Source organism: Chiloscyllium plagiosum, unplaced genomic scaffold, assembly GCF_037043375.1.
Source record: "Chiloscyllium plagiosum isolate Xiang-an unplaced genomic scaffold, Cpla_swu_hap1 HiC_scaffold_9, whole genome shotgun sequence".
In the NCBI taxonomy this organism is placed as follows: Eukaryota; Metazoa; Chordata; class Chondrichthyes; order Orectolobiformes; family Hemiscylliidae; genus Chiloscyllium; species Chiloscyllium plagiosum.
Window position 1 is genome coordinate 28,310,513 of NW_028270147.1, and position 24,307 is coordinate 28,334,819.

Consider the following 24,307-nt stretch of genomic DNA (forward strand, 5'->3'; position numbering starts at 1 on the left):
ATATAGAGGAGATATAAGAGTTAGGTTCTTTACGCAGAGAGTTGTGAGCACGTGGAATGCGTTACCAGCGGTGGTGGTGGAAGCAGAGTCATTAGGGACATTTAAGCGACTGCTGAACATGCACATGGATATCAGTGAATTGAGGGGTGTGTAGGTTAGGTTATTTTATTTTGGATTAGGAATAATCCTCCGCACAACATCATGGGCTGAAAAGCCTGTTCTGTGCTGTGCTTTTCTATGTTCTAAAAGGAGATTTGAAGGGAATTTGCAGAACAACCTTTTCAAACAGAAGGTGGTAGGAGTCTGCAACGTACTGTCTAGGACGATAACTGAACTGGAATCTTCACAGCCTTTAAAAGTTACTGAAAGTGCCATATCGTTAAAGACTATGGGCCTAGTGTGGGAAAGTGAGACGAGTGTAAGTAGTAGTATATTTTTGGTAGTATAACCTCAATGGGCCAAAGAACCACTTCTGTAACAAATGATTTTATGACTGATGTGGAAAAAAAAATTAGGGAAACTGTTGCTTATCACCCAAAGCTGAATGATGTCCAGGTCTTTTTGAATTTGCACATGAACTGCCTCTGTATCTGTGGAATTGCAAATGGTACTGAATATAGTGCAGTCATTAGCAAATGTGGAGGGAAAGTAATTTATGGATGGGGTAAAGGTGATTGGGGCAAGGACACCACCCTAAAAAATTAGGGTCTTGTAACACAGTAGTACTGTCCCTCCCTATGAGCCACGAGACCTGGGTTCAAGTCCACCTATTTAAGATGTGTGTAATTACCATCTCTGACCAAATTGATTAGAAAATTATCCACCCTGGGAAACTCCTGTGGAGATATCCTGGGAATGAGTCGACTTGCTTGAGGCAACCACAGCCATCTTCCACTGTGTTTGCAATGACTCCGACCAGTGAATTGTTTTCCTGTGATGCTCAGGCTCTTTGATGTCGTCAAATGTACCCTTGATTTTAACGGTCACTGTTGCTGACATATACTGTTTAGCTCTTCTGGTCATGTTTGGACCAAACCTGTCATGAGGTCAGGAACTGAGCTGGTTTGGTGGAATCCAAACCTAGCATTAGTGAGTGTGATTTTGTTGAGTAAGTGCCACTTAATGACCCAATTTAATGACCCTTTCAATCACTTTGCTGATCATTAAGATGGGATGGAAATTGACTGGGTTGGACTTATCCTGCTCTTTGTGTACAGGACATACCTGGGTATTTTCCACATTGCTGGGTAGCTGAGTATAGCGTATAAATCTTCTAATTAATTTTTAATTGAGATGCATAAATAAACTGCATAAATATATTTGAGGGTGAGGAAAATTTACTGAAGACTTCTGAAATGTAGTTAGTTTAAGGATATCGAGAATGTGCCTTGCAGATTCTGGGGATTGTCATTTGATGAGTGAAAAGAAATTGGTTGGGATAGTTTCTAACTTGGTAGCTCAACTCTGGCTCTTTGTGATAGGTTTCAGTCTATGACATATAGATTTCTGTGATTGATTGCCTAGTATTTTCCAAGTTCCAGCCAAAGTCTGTAGAACCTCTAACTAAACCTTTGATAATTTGAACCACATACAGCAAAATTAGGACAATGTCAAATTTATTTCCTAACATTATGCTTATATAAGTACAATTGTTGCTGGTGAGAACACACACTTTGCTTGTAAATCTTTCTGATATGGTTTTGTGAAATCAAACTGTTTTTCAGATGGGTTGATAATATTATCCACAGTTTAGTTTTCCTACACTTATTATCATCATAGTAGAATATCAAAGACATTGAAAAGGGGCATTTAAAATGACCAACAGTTGTTAAACTGTTCAAAATATGACATGTGCAAAGGTTTCACTACCCTCTGCCAAATTAAAAATACACTGAACCTTTCAGTAATATCAAAAATGTAGGAAAAATATAATTCAGTGATCCATTATGATAGAAAAGTTAAATTGTCAACAGAGACTAACTTGATTGAAGAAACTTCTGAGTGAAATAGTGAGATCTGTTATTAAACATACTTTTTTTTTGAGGTGGGTATGTTCAATGAACTTGTATTGAACTGTCATGTTTCTGTTGATTTGTTTATGGTTGGGTTAAGTGTCAGCTGATTGGTCAGAAGATTGTGGGTCTAAGTTCCCTTCAAGTACTGAAGGAATGTTGCAATGTCAAAGTGCTGTCCTTCATATGACAAATTAAACTGAGGTCTGTCTAATCAGTGAAAATGGAAATAGTCTTGGAATATCGTGGTGGTATGTATGTTAGAATGGTATTCTAGTCCACATTTACTTCAACAGAAAGCAATAAAAATAAATGATCGGATTGCTTGTTTCAGTTGCTGTTTATGATATATGCCTAGTTTAGTTATTTTTGCCTATAGAACAATAAGTGACAATATTTAAAAAATAATTTGTTTTGTTCTAAAGTACTTTGGCATACCATGAGCAGGTGAAAGCTGCAATGTAAATGCACATTTGTTTTTTATCTTCAGCCTATCTCACTGTTTTATTGTCTGGAGGAAGAGCAGTACCACTTGAAACTAGATTTAGCATGAGTAAGAGTTTCCCTCTTTTCTAATTGCATGTTCATTACTTGTTCAGTGAAATGATTGTAAATGTTTCACAGGATGATTCTACTGGAGAGCTGATTTTTGATGAAGTATTTCACGCACTCTCAAAGTGCTTAGTGGAATTGCTGCGACCATTTAAAGTCCCGGGTACGGACATAGTGTTTCAGCCAGAGATCTACATTACTATTCTCGCTTATTCTTCTATTATAGGACTTCAGTCTCACCAGGTGAGCACTTAGTTATCTTTAAAAGTTTCTCTGCCTCAGGCTGTTGATTATGAAATTATTGCCAGTATTTTGTTTAGTGAAAAACAGCGATGTCTTTGGACTTGATATATGACTAACTCCCCTCTGCTGTCACTGCCAAAAAAGTCACTGCATCTGGTTTTATTTCTAAAACTGAAATACACTTGATTCATACACAAAAGTGTACTTTCAGGGGGCAGGTACTGTGCCAAGCTTGTATATATGGAAAGATCTTTACTTTCATTTCATGCAGTTTAATATGGCTACTTTATCCGTCAATCCAAAATTGCATAATTATTCTTTTTCTTCATTCTTCCTCCTGCTGTTATTCTTTCTTTCTAAAAGCAGGAGAATCTTCTGCTGGCTGCTCTGACAACTGGCAATTTTCACTGCTATTTTGACAGACTAGATAAAACTTGAACCAGGAGGACAGAGAGTCAGATAACTGAAACAGATTTGAGTTTAAATCATTTGCTTTTGGTCTCTCAGTGATACAACAGAGCACATCTTTCTTTTCCTTCCAGAATCTGAGTTCAAATCGCATGGAAAGTGAACAAATGATAATTTTCCTCCATTCGTTGTAATAATATCAAGTAAAATCATTTTCAGTGTTGAAGCTTCAGGTCAAAAATTGAGAGAGTTTAATTTCTAGATGATGCTAAATGAATTGGTTTGCTTTTGTACAGAATGAAATGTAACAGCTCAAGGGTAGAGTAAATATGCAATATTCAACAGGCAAAAATTAAATTATTGTTTGGTTTTAGACTTCTTGTTTTAAATATGTGCTATATATAAACTGGCAATGCATGATATTGAAATTTGATAGAAAAAGGTAGAAGTGGACTATGTATCCCAGTGTAGATAATTTCTTACCCTGTGACGTGACATTTTTGTACAAATCTGTGTTTTTGACAAAATTAGTCACTGTTCTTTACTTAATTTTATAATTCTTCCTTCTATCTGCAAATGCCTATGTAATTGCTTGTGTGCACCTGCAGTAGAGATATTTGTACGTAACTCTTCTGATCTTTGCATATATGTATTGTAGGTTCTAGTACAAGGCTGTTTATTGGACCGAAGTAGCTTGGATACTTTCCTTCAGCATATCTATCAGCAGTTACGAGCATTTGAAAACAATGTAGCTGAAGTTCTTCAACAGTACTATAAGCCCAAAATGCAGGTCAGTGTCTGTTTGAAAGTGGAGGGAGAAAGAAATTCCGTCATCTAAGTATCCTATATGTTATTACCACCAATTTGTCATCTCTGAGAGGCTGGTGTAAGATATAGATTTCATATTTTATTTGGTTCAGTACAGAGCACTTTTCATGTGAAGAGTTAGTACATCATGTTTGAATATTGTAGAAGAAGTAATGTTGTCTTAATCTGTCCCAAATTTGAATTAGAAAAAGAGCATATGTTCTATTCTCTCCACCTAAACATGCTACATTTGAAGCAGTAATATTTTTGACCTGAATGTGCAGGAAAATTCAATATCTCTCATCTGTCAAAATGAAGAGTCACATTATTAATTCTCAAGCAACTGGCAGTGTATGACTACAACCCTTAAATAATCCCAGTGCAACAGCCTTGCTTAGTGATAAACCTGTGTTTTACTGCTCCAGCATATCATGTGTGGCAGTACAAAAATGTTCTTTTTTCTCCGTTCACCACCAACCCAGGAAATTAGCTTCCAATTCTTTGGAATTCTTTCCAATCTTACAAAGGATAAACTACATATTAACCAGCTATCTCCCTTAGAGGGAAATTCAGGTGAACTGATCCAGTGAGCTACAAATGTAACACAGCCTTGATAGTAAAGATGTGTGTAAATGGTCAGAACTTCACCTTTGTATTGGTAGTTGCTCCTTTTGGTTTCCTATCTAATCTTTAATCTCTTAAATCACAGTCTGATAGGCCCATTTTATCCCAAGGGGATGCTAGTGACTTCTATGATCAGTCTTCGCGCAAGATGACTTTTTCAATGGTAACACCAGATATGGGACTCGTCAACATGATCCGCAATGGAATCCTAGCACTTCAGCTGCTGCCATTTAACTCCAGTGCAGGTTAATACTTTGTGTATATACATCTTTATAATTTGAGTTATAAATCCAAGTCAATCTGATTCTTGTTTTAATTTTTGTCAATAGGCTATTGCTTAGTTTAAACCTCAACAAGATTGATTTGTGGTTTTAAAGGTTCAGAAGATTAAGTTGGAACATATTGAAAATTGTGAGGGCCATGCAAACTGCAATCCAGGTGTTGACACCAAAAGTTCATAGTCCTTAGATAATATAGAAGCTCACTCTTCAGCTAACTTAATGTGATGTAAATGCTGTATTATTTCAAGGTTTGCATGAATGACCTTACTTTTCTTACAGGTATAATAATCATCACTGATGGTGTAACAAGTGTACCAGATGTCGCAGTGTGTGAAACATTGTTAAACCAACTGCGTGGTGGCACAATTGCTTGTTCTTTTATACAGGTGATCATATATTTTTAAGTAATGCCTTTGAATTCAATAGACCAAACTGCTTCTGTAGTTGTATAAAAATTGTCGTGTTCCTTTATAGGTTGGAGGTGTGTATTCGTATGATTGCAGCTTTGGTTATGTACCAAACTTGGAGTTAATGAAGTTCATTGCCATGGCAACGTTTGGATCCTACATGTCCACATGCCCAGAAAGCAGCCTCAATATGAATGCATACCACAAAGCATTTCTACTATACAGCTTTCTGAGACCTGGAGAATCAATGAACCCAGAATATTACTGTGGCAAGTATATCTACAAGAAGTCTGTTTATTTAATTCCATTTGGTGTCTGGCCTTTCTATTCCTTAATTATTTGTTTTTCTGTAAATCTAGTGTCCCAACATAAACTGTTCAATGAGCACCTAGTGTCTGCCAGCAGTAATCCCGCACTGGCCATGAGACGAAAGAAACATGCTGAGAACGAGGTGCATGCAGACCTGACCAGTGTTGTCTCAGTACGATTGCGTGAGGGCTACACAGTGAAGGAACTTAATATCACTAAAGGTAAACAAATATTGCTAAAATGTCAGAACAATCTGGAGAAGAAGCAGTGCGAAGGGCAATGATTTGAAGGGTTGATATATCTGGGATTGGCACATAGACTGCATTAGATCAGGTTGGATAATGTTATGGAGTAGAACCCCAATAGATTTGTTGTCAGCATGATCATGATTTGCAAATTGTGACTATAGGGAAGTTTTGTGGCTCAGATAGTAAACCCCCTGCCTCTGAACCAGAGGCTTTAATTCTATTGTTAACCAAAGAAGGAGTATTCACAACATGGCCAACCAGCAACCTGCCGGGCCTGCCAACGTGGCAGTTAGATAAAGACTGATTCTTGGTTTGCTATGCTTGATGCAGAATGATACCTCTCAAGCTGTAAACATTTGTCCCTGAACAGAGAAGAAATAGTTATGGTCCATCATGTACAGTAGGTAATTATGGATGACTGGAAACTGTTATTAAGAAACCACTATACCAAGAATTAGATTTTACAGTGCCATTTGTCACAATATTTATCATGAATCTGATGAGCTTAGTTTCAAATCGAAAGCCTTGCATTTCTGTCATGCCTTTTGTGACTGCTATACCTCTCTAAACACATTAGAGTCAGTTAAATACTGTTTGAAGTGTAAACACTATGGTAGGAAATGTGGCAGCCAATTTATGCACAGTAAGCTCTCACAAGCAACAATATAATAATGACCACATAATCTGTTTCGTAGTATTGATAGGAAAGAAATGTATCAAGGCATGTGGGCTAACTCCCTGTTCTTCAAAATATTGCATTGAGATCTTTTATAAACAACTGTGAGGTAGATTTGACATCTGTTTAAGGCTGGAAAGCAGCACCTTACACCTAACAGCACTTCTTCAGTCCTACACAATAGTATCAGTCTTATAACAGTTACCAAATAATCTGAAAAGGATTGTCTTCGTTTAGAGCATTTTTTGGTCCAAGCCCCAAAGTGTTTTTTCAACATGTTATGATCCTAGCATATGGGACTGCTAGACAAATCAGGCTCCAGAATGAAATTCAGTCTGATAATCTTGTTTTAATTTTAGATGACAGTGTAGTTATTCAATAAGGCATAGCCATACAAGGAGGTAGAGTTTCTTTAATAACAATACTGAAGTTTATCACACAAAAGATGAAAGCAAAGAAAAAAAGCAAATAAAAACTATGTAGATACAAAACACAATTAGGAGAAAAGGTCTTAGAACCACACTGCAAAAAAGGTTTTGATTTATGCCCAAGACCATGACTATACAATGATTCAAACACAGCAAATTTACTCCTCTATATCAAATCTTTAAGGTTAATATGGCAGGTTCTCCCCAGTCCTTTCCTGTGAACTATGAAGTCTTTTTGTATAAATATTCATAGACTTTCTCAGCACTCCTGTCCTAAACGTTTCCACTGAGGTAACTGCTTTCCCCAAACTGTTCTGTACTTTTTTAGGAATGAACCTATATTTGCTTCTGACTCCATTCAGCCCTCTCACCCAAAAACTGTCAATCTCTGGGTTTTCTAAGGTAAAATCAGTTTTTGTTTGTCATGTTCCAAAACCAAGCGAATGACTCTCAGTATTTACCCCACCTATCATAAACCATCACAATCAAAAAACATTCTTGCATTAACACTCATGGAGTTCATGCTGTTTGATGCATATTAGGTCACTGTCTGGAAGCATTGCCTGACCTAGATTTGTTCTTTTAACCCTTCAGAAGAGAAACCAACCCTATATGCCATTAATTTGAAAACAAGCTACATCGCAACCATTGAAGTACTTTAGTGCATGTGAACAAAGTTACCTGCTGTGTAGAAAACTGACAATGTAGACCAGTGCTGTAGAAGGACCATGCAGTTTGAGTGTGATTAAAGGAATTCTTTTGTTTATTACTTTTTTCTCTTGGTATTTTGCATGTTACGTAAGGTTGCCATAATGATTCTTGATCATCTTGATATCAATCAGCACTTTTTGGATTTGCAAGGTGATTTTATAGCCTGATTCCCGCTCTCCCCACCCCTTTGCCCGCCACCAACTCTCCCCAATTATCACAATTGAGAATCAGCACCAGCACACGCTAGCTTGCCAGCACCCATGGTTGGGTATTTTCAGCCCCAAAAGGAAATCATATTTATGGCTTTTAAATTTATATTCCTCTATTCATCCTCCTTTGGAGTTTAGGTGGAACTCAATTGGAAGTGAAACTGATGCTGCTATGGAAACACAATATGAGAATTGAATATCTTGTGGTAGCATCATGGCCTCTAGATGCAGCCAAACGCTTAACCTGGGTGGAGGTAACAATGGAGGGCAGCTATGATATGCTTCATGACATTAGCTGCACGATGAGGAAACCAATAACCAGTCCATATCGCACCACAGTTATCCGGCGGTTCTGGAACACACTGCAGAGGTAAGTAATGGAATTGTGTGACAAAAAATGAAAATATTGTGTATTTGTCAGAATAACAGAACATGTTTTCTTGAGTGGAGGGGGAGGGGCATGTTTCTTCCTTGTTGTTAAAGAAAAAAATTGTTAATGTGTGTCTCATGTACTTTCATAGTATTAATCAAACGGATCAGATGCTGGTTCATCTCAAATCCTTCAACACTATCCCTGAGCATTACACCATCCCAGAGAGCACGAAGAATGGGGTTCCATTATTCTACATCCCACCAGGATCTACCACTCCGGTATTGTTTAGTCAAACATCAGTTTAAACTAATTTATTTCAAAATCATTGACTACATAAATATTCTGAGCAAAGTGATTCTGTGGATTTCTATTTCAATCATCTCCTGTTTATTCAAGGAAAAATTAAATTTTGTGAGGTTATACGAAAGCAGCAAAAGAAAAAAATGTGTATGGTGTTTGCTTGATCTAGCATTTGCGTGCTTTTGGATATTGGCTGTCACTATATAAATCCAAATTCCTTCTATCCATGTATGTTTTAAAATCATTTTGATATTGGATGTAAGTCAGTAAGAATCCACAGTTCTTGAAAAATTGTTGAATCAATCTTGCAAATTTGTGTGCTTGCAATATTGGGGATAAGGGTAACAGATGGAGAAGGGGAGAAATGGTCAGCTTTTTAAATGCCTGCCAAACGTATTCTGATTGAGCCACTACTATCTAGATAAAATTTCTGGCTGTGGTTAGAATACACTCAAACATTTATCAATTCATCATGTCCTAAAATTAAATATTTTCTATTCAGTAATTAACCTGATAGGGTATGCCCTTAATGGGCCTTGGAGGGATCCAGAGGAAGTTGACAAAAATGATCCCAGGAATGAAGGAATTGTCATTGAGGAACGATTGAGGATTTCTGGGTCTGTACTCGGTGGGGTTGAGAAGGATGAGTGAGGATCTGATGGAAACTTACTACTGAGAGGCGTAATAGAGTGGACATGGAGAAGATGTTTCCACTGGTAGTAAAGACTCAGACTCACAGGCATTGCCTCAGAAGGAAGGGACCCTTTAGAACTGAGATGACGAGGAATTTCTTCAGCCAGAGGATGGTTGATCTGTGAAACTGACTGACATAGAATACTGTGAAGTGTATTTAAGACAGAGGTTGATAGGCTCTTGATTAATAAGGGATCAAAGATTACAAGGAGAATGGGATTGAGAAACACATCTGCCATGATTCAATAGTGGAGTAGACTCGATGAGTGAATGGCCTAATTCTGCTCCTATATCTTATGGTCTTAATGCCAATATTAGTTGTGATTTAAGGCATTACATGATATAATTAATTTGGAAGACTAATAATTATAAGACAGTAAAACATTGGTCTTGTGAGTCAGGCTTATTTTTTGCTTTTGTACAACTTGACCACTGTGGGCATCAGAATGTTTGTTTTTAGTGATTTCATACTTGATTAGAAAGATGTAAGTTGTTGAAAGTATAATTTCATCTTGTTTTCTGCAATGAACAATGCAGAAAGTTTAATCGCATATGGGCTATGGTAAGATCTGGTGCTTCCTCATGTTTTATCAAAGCTAAGATAGGAAACTCTGAAATTACATGATCAGATAAAATATATAAATAGGACAAAATATCAGAAAAGAAATTAAATGTGGATGTGTTAAAGTGCTGCTGGTTAAAAGAAAAGATGGGTACTGCATGTTCATTAATATGTTGAGACAGGTAAAGATTAAGAGATTTTGACAAAATCAGTGGTAATTTTATATCCGTCTAACATGTAGTGGTCAAAGCTGATAGAAAATTAAACTATGTGGTCAAAACAGTACAAAGTAAATCATGATAAAATCCACACAGTACTCCAGTCAAACTGCAGCTTTAATATATTGTGCATTACTACCATTTCTGTTCTTGATCTGCTGCAGTCTTTCAACAAAACCCAATGCAAACTGGAAGAACAATCCCTAATTTTCTGCTTAGACATTTTACAGAATTCATGGCTCAATATTGAGTTCAATAACTCATTCCTCCGCTTTGATTGCAAACTCCCCACCCTCTTATTTGCATGGGTTTGCTCCCAGCAAAGTTGACCTTTTTTTCTGTTCATACCTATTCTGCATCTATATCTCTACTACCATTGACATTGTGTTTTGCTGTGGGCACCCTCAGCATCTGTTTGGCTAGCTCCTTCTCCCTTTGGCAACAACATAAAAACTATCATTTACTATTTCCCTTTGATTTCAAAGAAGGATCCTACTGGACTTGGAAACATTAATTCTGTTTCTCCACAGATATTGCAAGACCTGATGAGTATCACCAGCATCATCTTTTTATATCAAATGTCTAAAATGTGTTCATTGTGAATTAGAGGGAGCAATTCTAGTACTGGTGCACAATATAATTGTCTAGATTATGAAAAATCTATTGAATGACTTTGCTTTCTTCACCCTTGAATGGAGGTTTCTGCGAGGGGTCCTATAGATGTGAATAAGATGGTAAACATAGAACAGTGCTGCACGGGAATAGGCTCTTTGGCCCACCATGTCTGTGCCGAGTATGGTGCTGGCCTAATCTAATCCCACCTGCCTGCACATAGTCCATATCCCTCTCTTCTATGCCTGTTTATGTGTCTGTCTAAATGCCTCTAAACATTGCTATCATATCTGCTTCTACCACCTCCACATGCAGTGCATACTAGGCAACTATCACCCTCTGTATGAAAAACCTTTTCCTTGCATAGATGGGCTGATTCTGCTCCTATGTCTTGTGGTCTTACCTCCTTTAAACTCTCTCTGTCTCTCTCTCTCTGTCTCTCCCACTCTTTAAACATATTCCCCCTAGAATTTGTTATGTTCACCTTGGGAAAGACACTCTGTTAATCGACCACATCCATGTCTCTCAAAATTTTATATACTTCTCAGGTCCCCTCTCAGCCTTCGATGCTCTAGTGAAAACAATTTAATTTAGTCCAACCAGTTGTTATTGCTAATATACTCCAATCCAGGCAACATTCTGGTAAACCACTTCTGCACCCTCTCCAAAGCCCCTCCACATTCTTCCTATAGTGTGGTGACTGGAACTGTGTATCACACTCCAAATGTGGCCTGACCAAAGTCTTCATTGTAACATGACTAGCCAGCTTTTATATTCAGTGCTCCAACCAATGAAAGCAAGCAAGCCATATGCCTTTTTTACCACATTATCCACTTGTGCTGCCACTTATAGTGGGCTATGGCCTTGGAACCCAAGATCCCTTTGCATATCAATGCTCCAAAGGATCTTGCCATTTACAATATAATAGCATAGTTACAGTACTGTAACTTATTGAAAAATAAAGTTTAGAAATTAACATTGATCTAAATTGTAAGAGGATGATGAACCACCAATTTAAAATCTTACGAAATAAATTTAGGTTTGAAAATCTTCAAACACAGAACAATCAATAAATGAAATGAACTTCCAATTAAAGTAATGGCGCAAAAAAAATCTAGAAAACTTTAAGGACCAATTTAAGTCCCTAAAGCTTAAGGGGTGTTCTGGATGGAAAAACTAAGATGAAGCACCTCAAAGAACAAACACATCGCAGTAGGAAACCACTTTACTCTTTGAAAGAATTATCCAATCATCTAATGTAACTTTTTTTCTCAGCTATGAATGGGAAGGAAATTTATTTCGGGAAAGGTATTTTGTGGTGAGAAAGCACTTCTCTCCTACCATGCTGTTTCATATCACTGCTGCTATTTTTCTGGAGTAATTAGCTGTTCTAAAGCATGCATTTTGTAGAGTGTTTATGTAATATTAGATTGCTATAGTTTAGATTTGTGTTGTTTAATTGTGTATGTTTTGATTATATAGAAGTTTGCTAACATTGATTTTGTGGCTTCCTTAGGTGCTGTCATTGCAACACAGTGGCTCTAAGGACTCCAGCCAGTCCCAGTTTTCCTCTTACTGGAAGCCTATCTTGTCTATGGATGCCAGCTTCTGGCAGCGGTGGCTTCATATGCATCGCATTGGCATACTATTGGAACATGATATGTAAGTTGGTATTATATTCACTTGATTTAATTTAGTCAATGTATACTCACCTCAGATTTTCAAGAGATGGGAAGCAATGTTTTTCCCATTCTAAATTGTTAATATTATGATTTTTTTTCCAAGAAGTTTTTTTTAGCAATGAAAAAAAATCTCAATCTAAAGACGATATGCTTTTAATCTGTGTGTGCCTCAGACATCAGTAAACATAATGACGTATGACTTCTGTTCCACATTGTTTCATTGGTTGTTTTAAATGTGGTTTTCCTTCTTCCCTTTAGTCCAGTGCCAAAACATATCCATACGCCAGGAAGTAATGGCCGCTACAGTACCATCCAGTGTCGTATCTCTCTCTCTGCACTAACATCCCTCCTGCGGGATTGGAGCAGTTTTGTGCTGGTAGAAGGATACTCCTATGTTAAGCTTCATTACAAGTGAGAATTCATTTACCTTAATGTTATACAGTTTAGTGAAGCTAAAATCCTTGGTTTTGCAGAGCCCATGAGGGCACTGTCATGCATATTGTTCAGGATTGACCATGAATAATAGCATAACACTAAGTGTGTAATTGTTTTGTAGGTAATTTTAGATTAGATTAGATTAGATTACAGTGTGGAAACAGGCCCTTCGGCCCAACAAGTCCACACCGACCCGCCGAAGCGAAACCCACCCATACCCCTACCCCTACATTTACCCCTTACCTAACACTACAGGCAATTTAGTATGGCCAATTCACCTGACCCTGCACATCTTTTTTTGGATGGTGGGAGGAAACCGGAGCACCCGGAGGAAACCCATGCAGACACGGGGAGAACGTGCAAACTCCACACAGTCAGTCGCCTGAGGCGGGAATTGAACCCGGGTCTCTGGCGCTGTGAGGCAGCAGTGCTAACCACTGTGCCACCGTGCCGCCCACTGTGTTTACGCTGTTAAAATGCTGTGCAGTATAATATTTTTATATGCATTGGTTTCTGAGGTGGCATTTGTGTTAGACTCAACTGTTTAATCTGAGATGTTGAGGTGACTTCAATTGATTCTTTTAGTGTGGCTTAAAGGAGTAGTATCTCACTAGAATAATTGTCTTAACTCAGTCTGAGGTGTGAATAGAGGATGGGTGTTAAGGTTTGAGTATAAGAGATGTTTAATTATTTTTCATAATTTCGAAGTGTTGCTAATCGAAGTAATATTTGTTTCATTCGTAGTGGAACAGATCAGCCTCCTTCTTCCTTTTACCTTGTCCGAGTTATTTCCAAAGCTCCATGCATGGTCCTTCGTTTGGGATTTCCCATTGGAATGCAAGCTCAAGCTCGAAATAAGGTATGATTTGGGAGTACAGGGTTATGCAGTGAAGCATAGAACAGTCACGCATACTGTTGCAAAAACAGTCACGCATACTGTCTTAGTCTCAAAACAACATTTGCCTCATATTTCGGTATTTACTTGTTTAATGAACTCTCATCTTTCACTGTCGGTATTTTGTCTTGTTGTTTCAGTGAAACCCCCTCCCTGCCCTCTGAGATTTTCAACAGATCCAAAACTTTCGGATATCTACATACTGGTGATCATGCCTTTAGTTGCCGAGGGCCAAACTTTGGAATTTCTTCTCCACATACCTCTGACTCTCCATATGACTTGTCTCTTTGAAGTGCTTTAGGACCTATTGCTATAGTATTACCATTTCTTTTTAATGCAAAAGCCAAAGATTGTAATTTTGATCATGAGAGCGCATCACTCCTAAATAAGAAATTCCAGAAAAAAAATGCAGATTCTTAATTTTACAAGACTTTGAAAAGCATTTTTCTTGGTTTTCTGATTATTTTGTTTCCTTGTTTTTGCTCTCTCTTTCATCTCTTGTTTTTCTCCAGTTACCAAGTGTATTTGTTTAATTAACATAATTTAACTGCTACTACACTTGTTGCAGTTGTTCAGACACAATTGTACCTTTTCCACAAAGGCCATGCTGTTTTTGTCACTTATGGAAGCATAGTACAAGATGCATTGGTTGTAAATTGTAATCACTTTAAGAGATTAGATTTACTTCTTTAAAATGAGAAGCAGGGATGTTTCTCCCGAAAATATGTTTAAGCTTTGGAAATAATCCAGAAGTTAAATAACGGCACGGTGGCACAGTGGTTAGCACTGTTGCCTCACAGCGCCAGAGACCCGGGTTCAATTCCTGCCTCAGGCGACTGACTGTGTGAAGTTTGCACATTCTCCCCGTGTCTGCGTGGGTTTCCTCTGGGTGCTCTGGTTTCCTCCTACAGTTCAAAAATGTGCAGGTTAGATGAATTGGCCATGCTAAATTGCCTGTAGCGTTAGGTGAAGGGGTAAATGTAGGGGAATGGGTCTGGATGGGTTGCGCTTCGGTGGGTCGGTGTGGACTTGTTGGGCCGAAGGGCCTGTTTCCACACTATAAGTAATCTAATCTAATCAATTGTGCAGTCTTTTAGAAGTGCAAGGCAAGTTTTTGGGGTTATAATAAGACAGTTAATAATAAAACAGTTAATAATGAAACAGTTTGTAAAATGTTAATATTGGATATAATTTAAATGCTTTAGTTCTTTTATTCATTAAGGGCATTTAGGCTTCACCAGCGAGGCCAACATTTATTACTCATCCCTAATTGCCCTGAAGAAGGTAGTAGTGAGCTGTCACTTAAATAGCTGGATTATATATGTTGTGGATACCCACAATGCTGTTAGGGAAGGAGTTCCAGGAATTAACCTAGTGACACTGAAAGAATGGTGATATATATCCAAGTCAGGATGGTGAGTGGCTTGGAGGGAAATGTGCAAGCTGTGGTGTTCCCATGTATTTGCCTGCTTGTAGATGCTAGTTGATGAAGATTTAGAAGGTGCAGTCTATGAACCTTTTAGAATTTCTGTAGAGCAGTATTTGGCTAGTTGGAACTATTATTGGCTGAGTGGCAGGAAGCAGAGGGTGAAGGTTGAAGAGTATTTTTGTGACTGAAAGAAGTTGTCTTGCAGGAAAACGTGTTGAGCCCTTGCTGTTTGTGGTACATATAAACAATTTAGACTCTAATGTAGGAGGATTGATCATTAAGTTTGTAAATGATATAACAATTGCTGTTGTGGCAGGTAGATAGGATAGTGAAGAAGGCCTTTGGTATGCTTTCCTTTATTGGTCAGAGTGTTGAGTACAGGAGTTGGGAGGTCATGTTGCGGCTGTACCGGACATTGGTGAGGCCACTGTTAGAATATTACATGCAATTCTGGTCTCCTTTCTATCAGAAGGATGTTGTGAAACTTGAAAGGGTTCAGAAAAGATTTACAAGGATGTTGCCAGAGTTCGAGGATTTGAGCTATAAGGAGAGGTTGAAGAGGCTAGGGCTGTTTTCCCTGGAGCATCGGAGGCTGAGGGGTGACCTTATAGAGGTTTATAAAATCATGAGGGGCATGGATAGGATAAATAGACAAAGTCTTTTCCCTGGGGTGAGGGAGTCCAGAACGAGAGGGCATAGGTTTAGGGTGGGAGGTGAAAGATATAAAAGAGACCTAAGGGGCAACCTTTTCATGCAGAGGGTGTTACGTGTATGGAATGAGCTGCCAGAGGAAGTGGTGGAGGATGATACAATTGCAACATTTAAAAGGCATCTGAATGGGTGTATGATTAGGAAAGGTTTGGATGGATATGGGTCAGGTGCTGGCAGGTGAGACTAGATTGGGTTGGGATATCTGGTTGGCATGGACTAGTTGGAATGAAGGGTCTGTTTCTGTGCTGGACATCTCTATGACTCTCTGACTCTATAGCCTTAGATTATGCGAGGATATAGGTGGACTGGTCAGATAGGCTAATCAGTGGAACATGGAAGTAAGTCTGAATAAGTGAAGTGATGCACTTAGGTAGGACAAACCAGGCAAGGGAATACATGAATGGTAGGGTCTTGGGAAGCACTGAGGATCAAGAGATTTTATTGTGCAGATGTCTGCTGGTCCCTTAAGTTAGCAGGCCAAGTAGGTAAAGTAGTTAAGAAGGTATATGGGATACTTGTCTTTATTGGCCAAGGCACTAAGTTTAAGAACATGGAGTTTACGCTGGAAGTATATAAAACGTTGACTTGGACATAGCTAGAGTATTGAGTAGAGTTCTGGAATCCACAGGAGGAGGGATGTGATAGCACTGGAGGAGGTGCAGAGGAGACTTACCAGGTTGTTGCCAGGTTTTTGACTAGTGCAGAGCTGATGGGCCAAAAGGTCTATTTTGTGTTGCAAACCTCTCACTCTCTGACTCATCTTGTAGATGGCACTCTCCTGAGCATTGTTGGTGGAGGGAGTGAATATTTGTGAATGTGGTGCCAATCACACGACTGCTTTGTACTGGATGTTGTCAAGCTTCTTGAATGTTGGAGCTGCACACATCCAGGCAAGTAAAGAGTATCCCACCACATTCCCAACTTGTCTCTTCTAGATAGTGATCAAGTTTTTTGAGAGTTGGGAAGCAAGTTATTTGCTGCAGGATTCCTAGCCTCTGAACTGTTTTTGTTGCTATTGTTTTATGTGGCTAGTCCAGTTCGGTTTCTGGTCAATATTTACCCTCAGGACGTTGATAGTGAAGAACTCAGTAATGATGATGCTGTTAAATGTCAAGGGACATCGTTTAAGTTCCCTTTTGTAAGAGAAGATCATTGCGTGGCACTTGTCAGCCCAAGATAGGTCTTGTTGCATTTGTCTGTGGACTGATTCAGTACCTGAAGGGTTCAGCACTATTCCTGACATCATCAGCAAACATTTCCACTTCTCCCCTTATGATAGAGGGAAGGTTATTGATGAAGCAGTTAATCATGGCTGGGATTTGGACACATTTTGGAATTCATGCAATGATGTCTGTAGGATAAATTGAATGGAGGATGCTGGGGAAGGTGGAGAGAGGCAGCCTTGAGAAAGTAATAATTGTATGGCAACAAGATATTTATCACAATCCATGTAAGATGACAAAACAAATAGTATCAGTGTTCTGAAGATGATCGAGTTGACATAGCATAAGTAGTGCTGGAAATGTGTTGCTGGAAAAGCGCAGCAGGTCAGGCAGCATCCAGGGAACAGGAGAATCGACGTTTCGGGCATAAGCCCTTCTTTAGGAGCCCTTCCTGAAGAAGGGCTTATGCCCGAAACGTCGATTCTCCTGTTCCCTGGATGCTGCCTGACCTGCTGCGCTTTTCCAGCAACACATTTCCAGCTCTGATCTCCAGCATCTGCAGACCTCACTTTCTCCTCATAGCATAAGTAGTGCATCATTAATGACAGTAATTAAAGTTGAGGATGTGGATATTAAAGCAAAGTAGGTATTCTTTTGGGTTAGATTTTATGTACAATCACTGATGTAATCTGGGATAGATTCTGTAGTTTGTTGAATGACACTGTAATTTTGCAGTTGGGGTTTTTAAAAAAAACTCACCTGGGTGTAAGTTTGTTCGCTGTGCTGAAGGATTGTTTTCAGACGTTTCATCGCCATACTAGGTAACATCAGTGAGCCTTCAGTGAAGCACTTGTGGTGTGGCCCGCTTTTTATTTATGCATTTAGGTTTCCTTGGGTTGGCGATGTCATTTCCTGTTCTTTTTCTCAGAGTGGTAAATGGGGTCCAAGTCAATGTGTTTGTTGATAGAGTTCCGGTTGGAGTGCCCTGCTTCTAGGAGTTTTTGTGCGTGTCTCTGTTTGGCTTGTCCTAGGATGGATGCATTGTCGCAAAAGAAGTGGTGTCCTTCCTCATCTATCTGTAAGGATACTAGTGAGAGTGGATTATGTCTTTTTGTGGCTAGTTAATGTTCATGTATCCTGGTGGCTAGTTTTCTGCTTGTTTGTCCAATGTAATGTTTGTTACAGTTGTTGCATGTTATTTTGTAAATGACATTTGTTTTGCTTGTTGTCTGTATAGGGTCTTTCAAGTTCATTAGCTGCTGTTTTCGAGTGTTGGTGGGTTTGTGGTCTACTATGATGCCAAGGAGTCTGAGTAGTCTGGCAGTCATTTCCCAGATGTAGAGAAGAGTGGCTAGGGTGTCTGGATGCGTTTTGTCTGCTCCTTTGGGTTGGCTGCTGAGAAATCGGTGGACTGTGTTCATTGGGTATCCTTTTTTTTAATACACTGTATAGGTGATTTTCCTCTGCTCTTCATAGTTCATCTGTGCTGCAGTAGCTCATTGAAATAATTTTCTAATGCAGCTTTGTTTGTGGATGTTGGGATGATTACTTCTGTAGTTCAGTATTTGGTCTGTATATGTTGTTTTCCTGCAGACACTGGTTTCAAGTTCCCCATTGGCTGTATGCTCTACTGTGGCATCTAGGAATGGCAGTTTGTTGTTGTTTTCCTCCTCTTTAGTGAAGTTTATGCCATGAAGGGTATTATTGATGGTCTTGAAGGTTTCCTCTAATTTGTTTCACTTTGTGATGACAACAGTGTAATCCACATAGCAGACTCAAAGTTTGGGCTGGATGGTTGGCAGAGCTGTTTGTTAGAGTTTCTGCATTGCTGCCTCTTGTCCTTGCTGATGAAGTTGGTGGTGTCTGGTGTATGTGCTTTTGGTTCTTCTAATAATGTAGTCACTGTTTCCTTGGCCAGATTGATGTTGATGGATGTGAATAGGGCTGTTACGTCAAAGGAGACCATTATTTCATCCTCTTCTATCTTGTGTCTTTGGTGTTCAGGAATTCTTGGGTGGAGTGGATGGAGTGGCGTGAGTCTTTTACTAAGTCTTGTGGTGTAGCCCCTTGGCTAATCTGTAAGTTGGTGTTCTGGGTAGCAAACGGTACGATAGCTTACCCAAAATTCACAAAACAAAGCCCCCCTCAGACCAATGGTCTCGCTACCCAGTGAGAATGTTGGATAAATTTTGCAGGTCAGGCAGCATTTGTGGAGAGAGGAACAGAGTTAATTTTTCAAGTTTGGTATGACTCCTTTAAAACTGAAATGTTAACTCTGTTTCTCTCTCCACATATGCTGCTAGACCTGCTGAATTCTCTGTTTGTTTTACCTCTACGGTATTTTGCTTTGCTGTTTAAAACAGCAAAAAATCTCAATGTCCAGGAGATAGTTAATTACATCTTAGAAATACTAAAGTCCAAGCAAATGCTATATTTAGTCACCAACTTGTGGACAATTGAGAATAAAGATTCCCTCTTTGTCACAGACGAAGGGAATTCCTAGAGGCTTGGCATTCAAACCGGAACTCCATTAACAAACACACAAATTTGGACCCCATTTACCAAACCCTCAGAAACAGAACTGGAAATGGTATCACCTGTCATAAGAAACCGAGACAGATAAATAGCAAGCGGGACAGAACGCCAACTCTTCACCGGAAGTTCACTAATGATGTTACTTCGCATTGTGATAAAACATATGAGAACAAATCTACCAGCTCAGCGAGCAAATTTTCAACCTGAACTAATTGAGATTTTATAGAAAGGAAAGGAAATTGTAGTCCTGATAGAGGTGTTGCCTTCTATTAATCTGTCCAATAAGGAATCAATAAAATAAAACTTCATTCCTTAATTATGCGTTCAAAAATAAACTTGTGATTGAATTATGTCATCTTCACGTGCAATTCATTCTCAGCAATAAATAAAGTATATATATATTTCAAATGAAAAAGAAGTTATTTTCTTCAAATAATGATTTGACTGTGAGCCGATTATGAATTAATGGTACACTATAGATTTGACTTTTAATTTGATTTATTATTGTCACATGTACCTAGGTACAGTGAAAAGTTTTGTTTTGTGTGCAGTGCAGGCAGGTCATACTATACAAAGTACATAAGGGTAATAGAACTAATGACGTTTAATGAGGTTAAAGACTGGCAGAGGCTTGTGTGAAAAATTGAGGACAGCATGGATTACTTAGGCTGAATGACATTAGATTTGGGGAGACTATTCGGTTTACCCATTAATTAAGAAAAAATAAGTGAGATTGCAAGCATTGAAAAGAAGGTGCTTATTGTGGATGTCTCCTTCAAGTATCAGAAAAGACTAATTTCAGTAATGTAGCTAGATGAGATTCAGGTGTAATTTACTTGTTCTTCGCTTATGCATTATAACGGAACTGGTGCTAATATTCAGATTACGATTTTTGGCTCATGCACTACATACATTTGTCTTCTTTCCAAGTTGCTAGGTATTGGGAAGTTATGTTGTGTTATATATTCTATGTTTAGAGTCATAGAGATGTACAGCATGGAAACAGACCCTTTGGTCCAACTTGTCCATGCCGACCAGATATTCCAACCTAATCTAGTCCCACCTGCCAGCATCTGGCCCATATCCCTCCAAACCGTTCCTATTCATATACCCATCCAAATACCTTTAAATGTTGAATTTTGTACCAGCCTCCACCATTCCCTCTGGTACGATACATGAATTCAAACAGCAAAGACGGTACAGTGCATGTTCACTCTGGTGTCAGTTTCTTTCTCCATCTCTCTCCATCTCTCTCCATCTCTCTCTCTCTCTCTCTCTCTCTCCCTCCTGCACTGATCTCACCATGTGCTGCCTTTGTCTGTTCTTCTCTCTTTTAAAACTGCTGTTGTTTTGACTTTTTTTTCCAAAGTTCCAAAACAATGCAACAGCATATAAAACAGTAATGGCTACTCCTGGAATTCGAGGAAATCACCTCCAGCACCTAAAATACCTCAAAAAAGGAGCAGCTGTTACAGCCAGAAATTTTTCCTGTCCTCCATCTTGGATTACCCAGAATCCTCTTCTCAAGTTTCAACTGGAGTAAATTCACCTTAAGATATAGGAGCAGAATTAGGCCATTTAGTCCATCGAGTCTGTTCCACAATTTGATCCTGGCTTTTTCCATTCATGCTTCTCAACTCCATTTTCCTGCCTTATCCCTCAGATCCTTTTACTAATCAAGAACCTATATATTTCTATAGGACCATAAGAACAATCATTTCATGGTCATCATTCGGCTTATAATTGCAGTTTTTCTTTAATTTAAATTTACCTACCTGTTCTGGTGGAACTCAAAAACTCAGGTCCACCAGAACATAACCTGCATCCAGTGATAATACCAGTAGGCCATCACCTCCACCATCATTGACTCCCTTGTTAGTTAAGAATATAAAGTTATCTGGGTATTCGAATGAGGAGTTGAGGCTGTAATCAAATCGGCCATGATTTTATTGAATGGTGATGCAGACTCGAGGGGCTGAATGTCCTACTTCTGTTCCTCATACATCTAGGTTAGTAGTAATCACATTTGAAAAGTTGAAACCTCCAATAGCAATAGGTTAACAACTCCATGATGCTTAATAAGTTATGCTGGATGTCTTGAAGGAAGAACAAGGATGAAAGAGCATAAATAGCAAATGTATGGGCAGACCTTTGATTGGAATGTATGTCAATGCAAGTACTAAAGCAATAGAGCATCAAATATACAATGGTAATTCATGCCAGGCTGTGTTTTCTTTCATTTATATTCAATATGAAACTTATATTTGTCAGTAAATTATGTAGTGATATAAACCCACCATTTAGAATAGCAAAATTCCAGTTTTAATCTGCAGAATCCAAATGAGAGTGAGACCATTTGATATCGTAGATATCTGAAACAGTAATTGATCATTCTGTCCTTCACTGCATGCTGAATATTCTATGTGGTTATATTGGCAGATTGTCGATGAACTGCGAGATCAGATACTTTCACTTCGCTTTCCCCAAAGAGTGCAAAGCAAAGAAGCAACACCAAAAGTCAAGAGGAAACATTTGGGCAACGCCTCTCCTTCAAAGTCTCCTCCTCTTCCTGCCACACAGCTGGCACTTTCTGATCGACCCTGTGTTGTAATACTGAAAAAACCATTGGAAAAGCTTCTCATTAGGTACTGATCAGAAAACAATGAAATAAGAAATCACTACTGCAGCACAACCTTACTAGTTCTGCACCTGAATCAGTGTAATTGAATGATAGTATAATCTATTCACAGTGTAATTATCAAGTATGATTTACTGTATCTAACCTTTTTGTCCTTTAAAAAAATGATGTAATACTAGATCATGTATGATTGCAATTGGCAGTGCTATGTAACATGATACTAGTATTACAGAGAGTCATATATTAGCAAAAAAGATTAGAAAAGAAGATAGACATATGTGGGAGATACCTTTCTCTTTGAAAAATTATGGTACAGTTTTAAATATGGGATGCTTTTATAGATGATATTTGAATTTTTAAAATTTGTTCATGGGATGGCAGCATTGCCCTCCCTTTATTGCCCTTGAACTGAGACCCCTGCTGGGTCATATCACATCACAAGGCAATTAAGAGCCAACCCATTGCTTAGGTCTGATCTCACACATAGGCCAGACCAGTAAGGAGGACAGATTCCTTCCCGAAAAGACCAATTGGATATTTACAGCAAATAAATACAAGCTTTTCATCCGGGATTGTTACATGGTTGACACTAGACTCACCTTTTATTTGAAATCAAATTTCACCATCTCCCATGGTGGGATTCAAATCCAAGTCCCTGGAACATTAACATCAAGCAACAACAGAAATTGCTGGTGAAACTCAGCGGATTTAGCAGCAAAGAAAGCAGAGTCAATGTTTTCAGATCCAGTGATCATTGTTCAGGATTGGGTGGGGATGTGGAGGATCGTGGAAGTAAATGATAGGTAAAAGGTGGAGCTCAGAGAGAGTTGAAGCAAAGTGTTTCAAGACCCCGCTCCCCACCATACTCCTAGCAGATGTTCAGGTTATTGAAAGCAAAATGGATAACCTCAGATCGAGTTGTCCAGATCCCTGGAACATCTAGACAACAAGGGCAACTACGTCATACTCCTGCTCACTGACTACAGCTCCGTCTTTAACGCCATTATCCTCTCCAGACTGATCTCAAAATTCTGTGCTCTTGATCTCGGCTCCACCCTCTGCAACTGGATCCTCAGCTTTCTGACCTACAGGCCACAATCAGTGAAGATAGGCAACTGCATCTCCTCCCCAATAACACTCAACACTGTAACCCCCCAGGGAAGGGTCCTCAGCCCCCTAATGTATTCCTTGTACACCCACAACTGTGTTGCCAAATTCCGAATGAAAACCAACTATAAATTTGCTGACGACACCACTGTGGTAGGACAGCTAACTAACCATAATGGGTTAATACAGAAGGGAGATAGAGGGCATGGTGATATGGTGTGCTGAGAACAACCTCCCTCTCAACATCAGCAAAACTAAAGAACTAATCATTGACATCAGAAATAAAGGAGGAGAACACACCTCTATCTACATCAATGGAACTGAGGTTGACAGGGTTGAAAGCGTTTTGTTCCTTGGAGTGACAATAACCAACAACCTGTCCTGGACTTTTACATAGATGCAATCATCAAGAAGGCAAAACAACACCTCTTCCTCAGGCAGCTCAGGAAATTTGGCATGTCCATAAGAACTCTCACCAACATCTGCAGATGCATCCTTGAAAGCACATAGGCCACGTACATAATGGCCTGGTTTGGCAACTGCTCTGCCCAGGACCATAAGAAACTACAGAAGGTGGTGTATGCAGCCCAGACCATCATGGTCTGGGAAAGGCTGCCAACATCATCAAAGATCTATCACGCCCCGGTAATGGTCTTCTACGGCCTCTTCTGTCAGGCAGAAGATATACAAGCTTGAACACACGTACCAGCAGGTTCAGGAACAGCTTCTTCCTGGATGTCATTGGACTGATGAACAGACTGTCTGGCCTCAAACAATGCCAATGTTGATCACCCCAAGCATACGCTCTGTGCAGTGTAACCTGTATGCATCTGTCTAAGTCTTTATCCAATGTCTGATCTGTACATCCTTGCTAACTATTGTCTGCCTGTACTACTCTTAAACAAAGCTTTTAACTGTACCTCAGTACATGTGACAATTAATCAATGAATTAATCAGGGAGAGTAATGGATAATGGTGAGCCAGGGAGACAGAAAAGCAACAAATGGGACCATTAGTGTGTGAAAATGGGTTGGCTGTG

At 39.0% G+C, this 24,307-nt stretch overlaps 1 protein-coding gene across 1 annotated transcript in view; it reads left to right on the forward strand.

Annotated features, from left to right (window-relative positions):
* The window catches only part of szt2 (SZT2 subunit of KICSTOR complex), a 260,612-nt gene that overhangs the window by 10,088 nt on the left and 226,217 nt on the right, over positions 1–24,307 (forward strand). Inside the window, 13 exon segments of the mRNA XM_087990508.1 lie at positions 2,637–2,807; positions 3,874–4,005; positions 4,732–4,891; positions 5,207–5,313; positions 5,402–5,618; positions 5,621–5,685; positions 5,687–5,864; positions 8,054–8,285; positions 8,437–8,566; positions 12,190–12,335; positions 12,614–12,766; positions 13,535–13,649; positions 21,963–22,168. Of these exon segments, the coding sequence (XP_087846634.1) occupies positions 2,637–2,807; positions 3,874–4,005; positions 4,732–4,891; positions 5,207–5,313; positions 5,402–5,618; positions 5,621–5,685; positions 5,687–5,864; positions 8,054–8,285; positions 8,437–8,566; positions 12,190–12,335; positions 12,614–12,766; positions 13,535–13,649; positions 21,963–22,168 (2,012 nt within the window).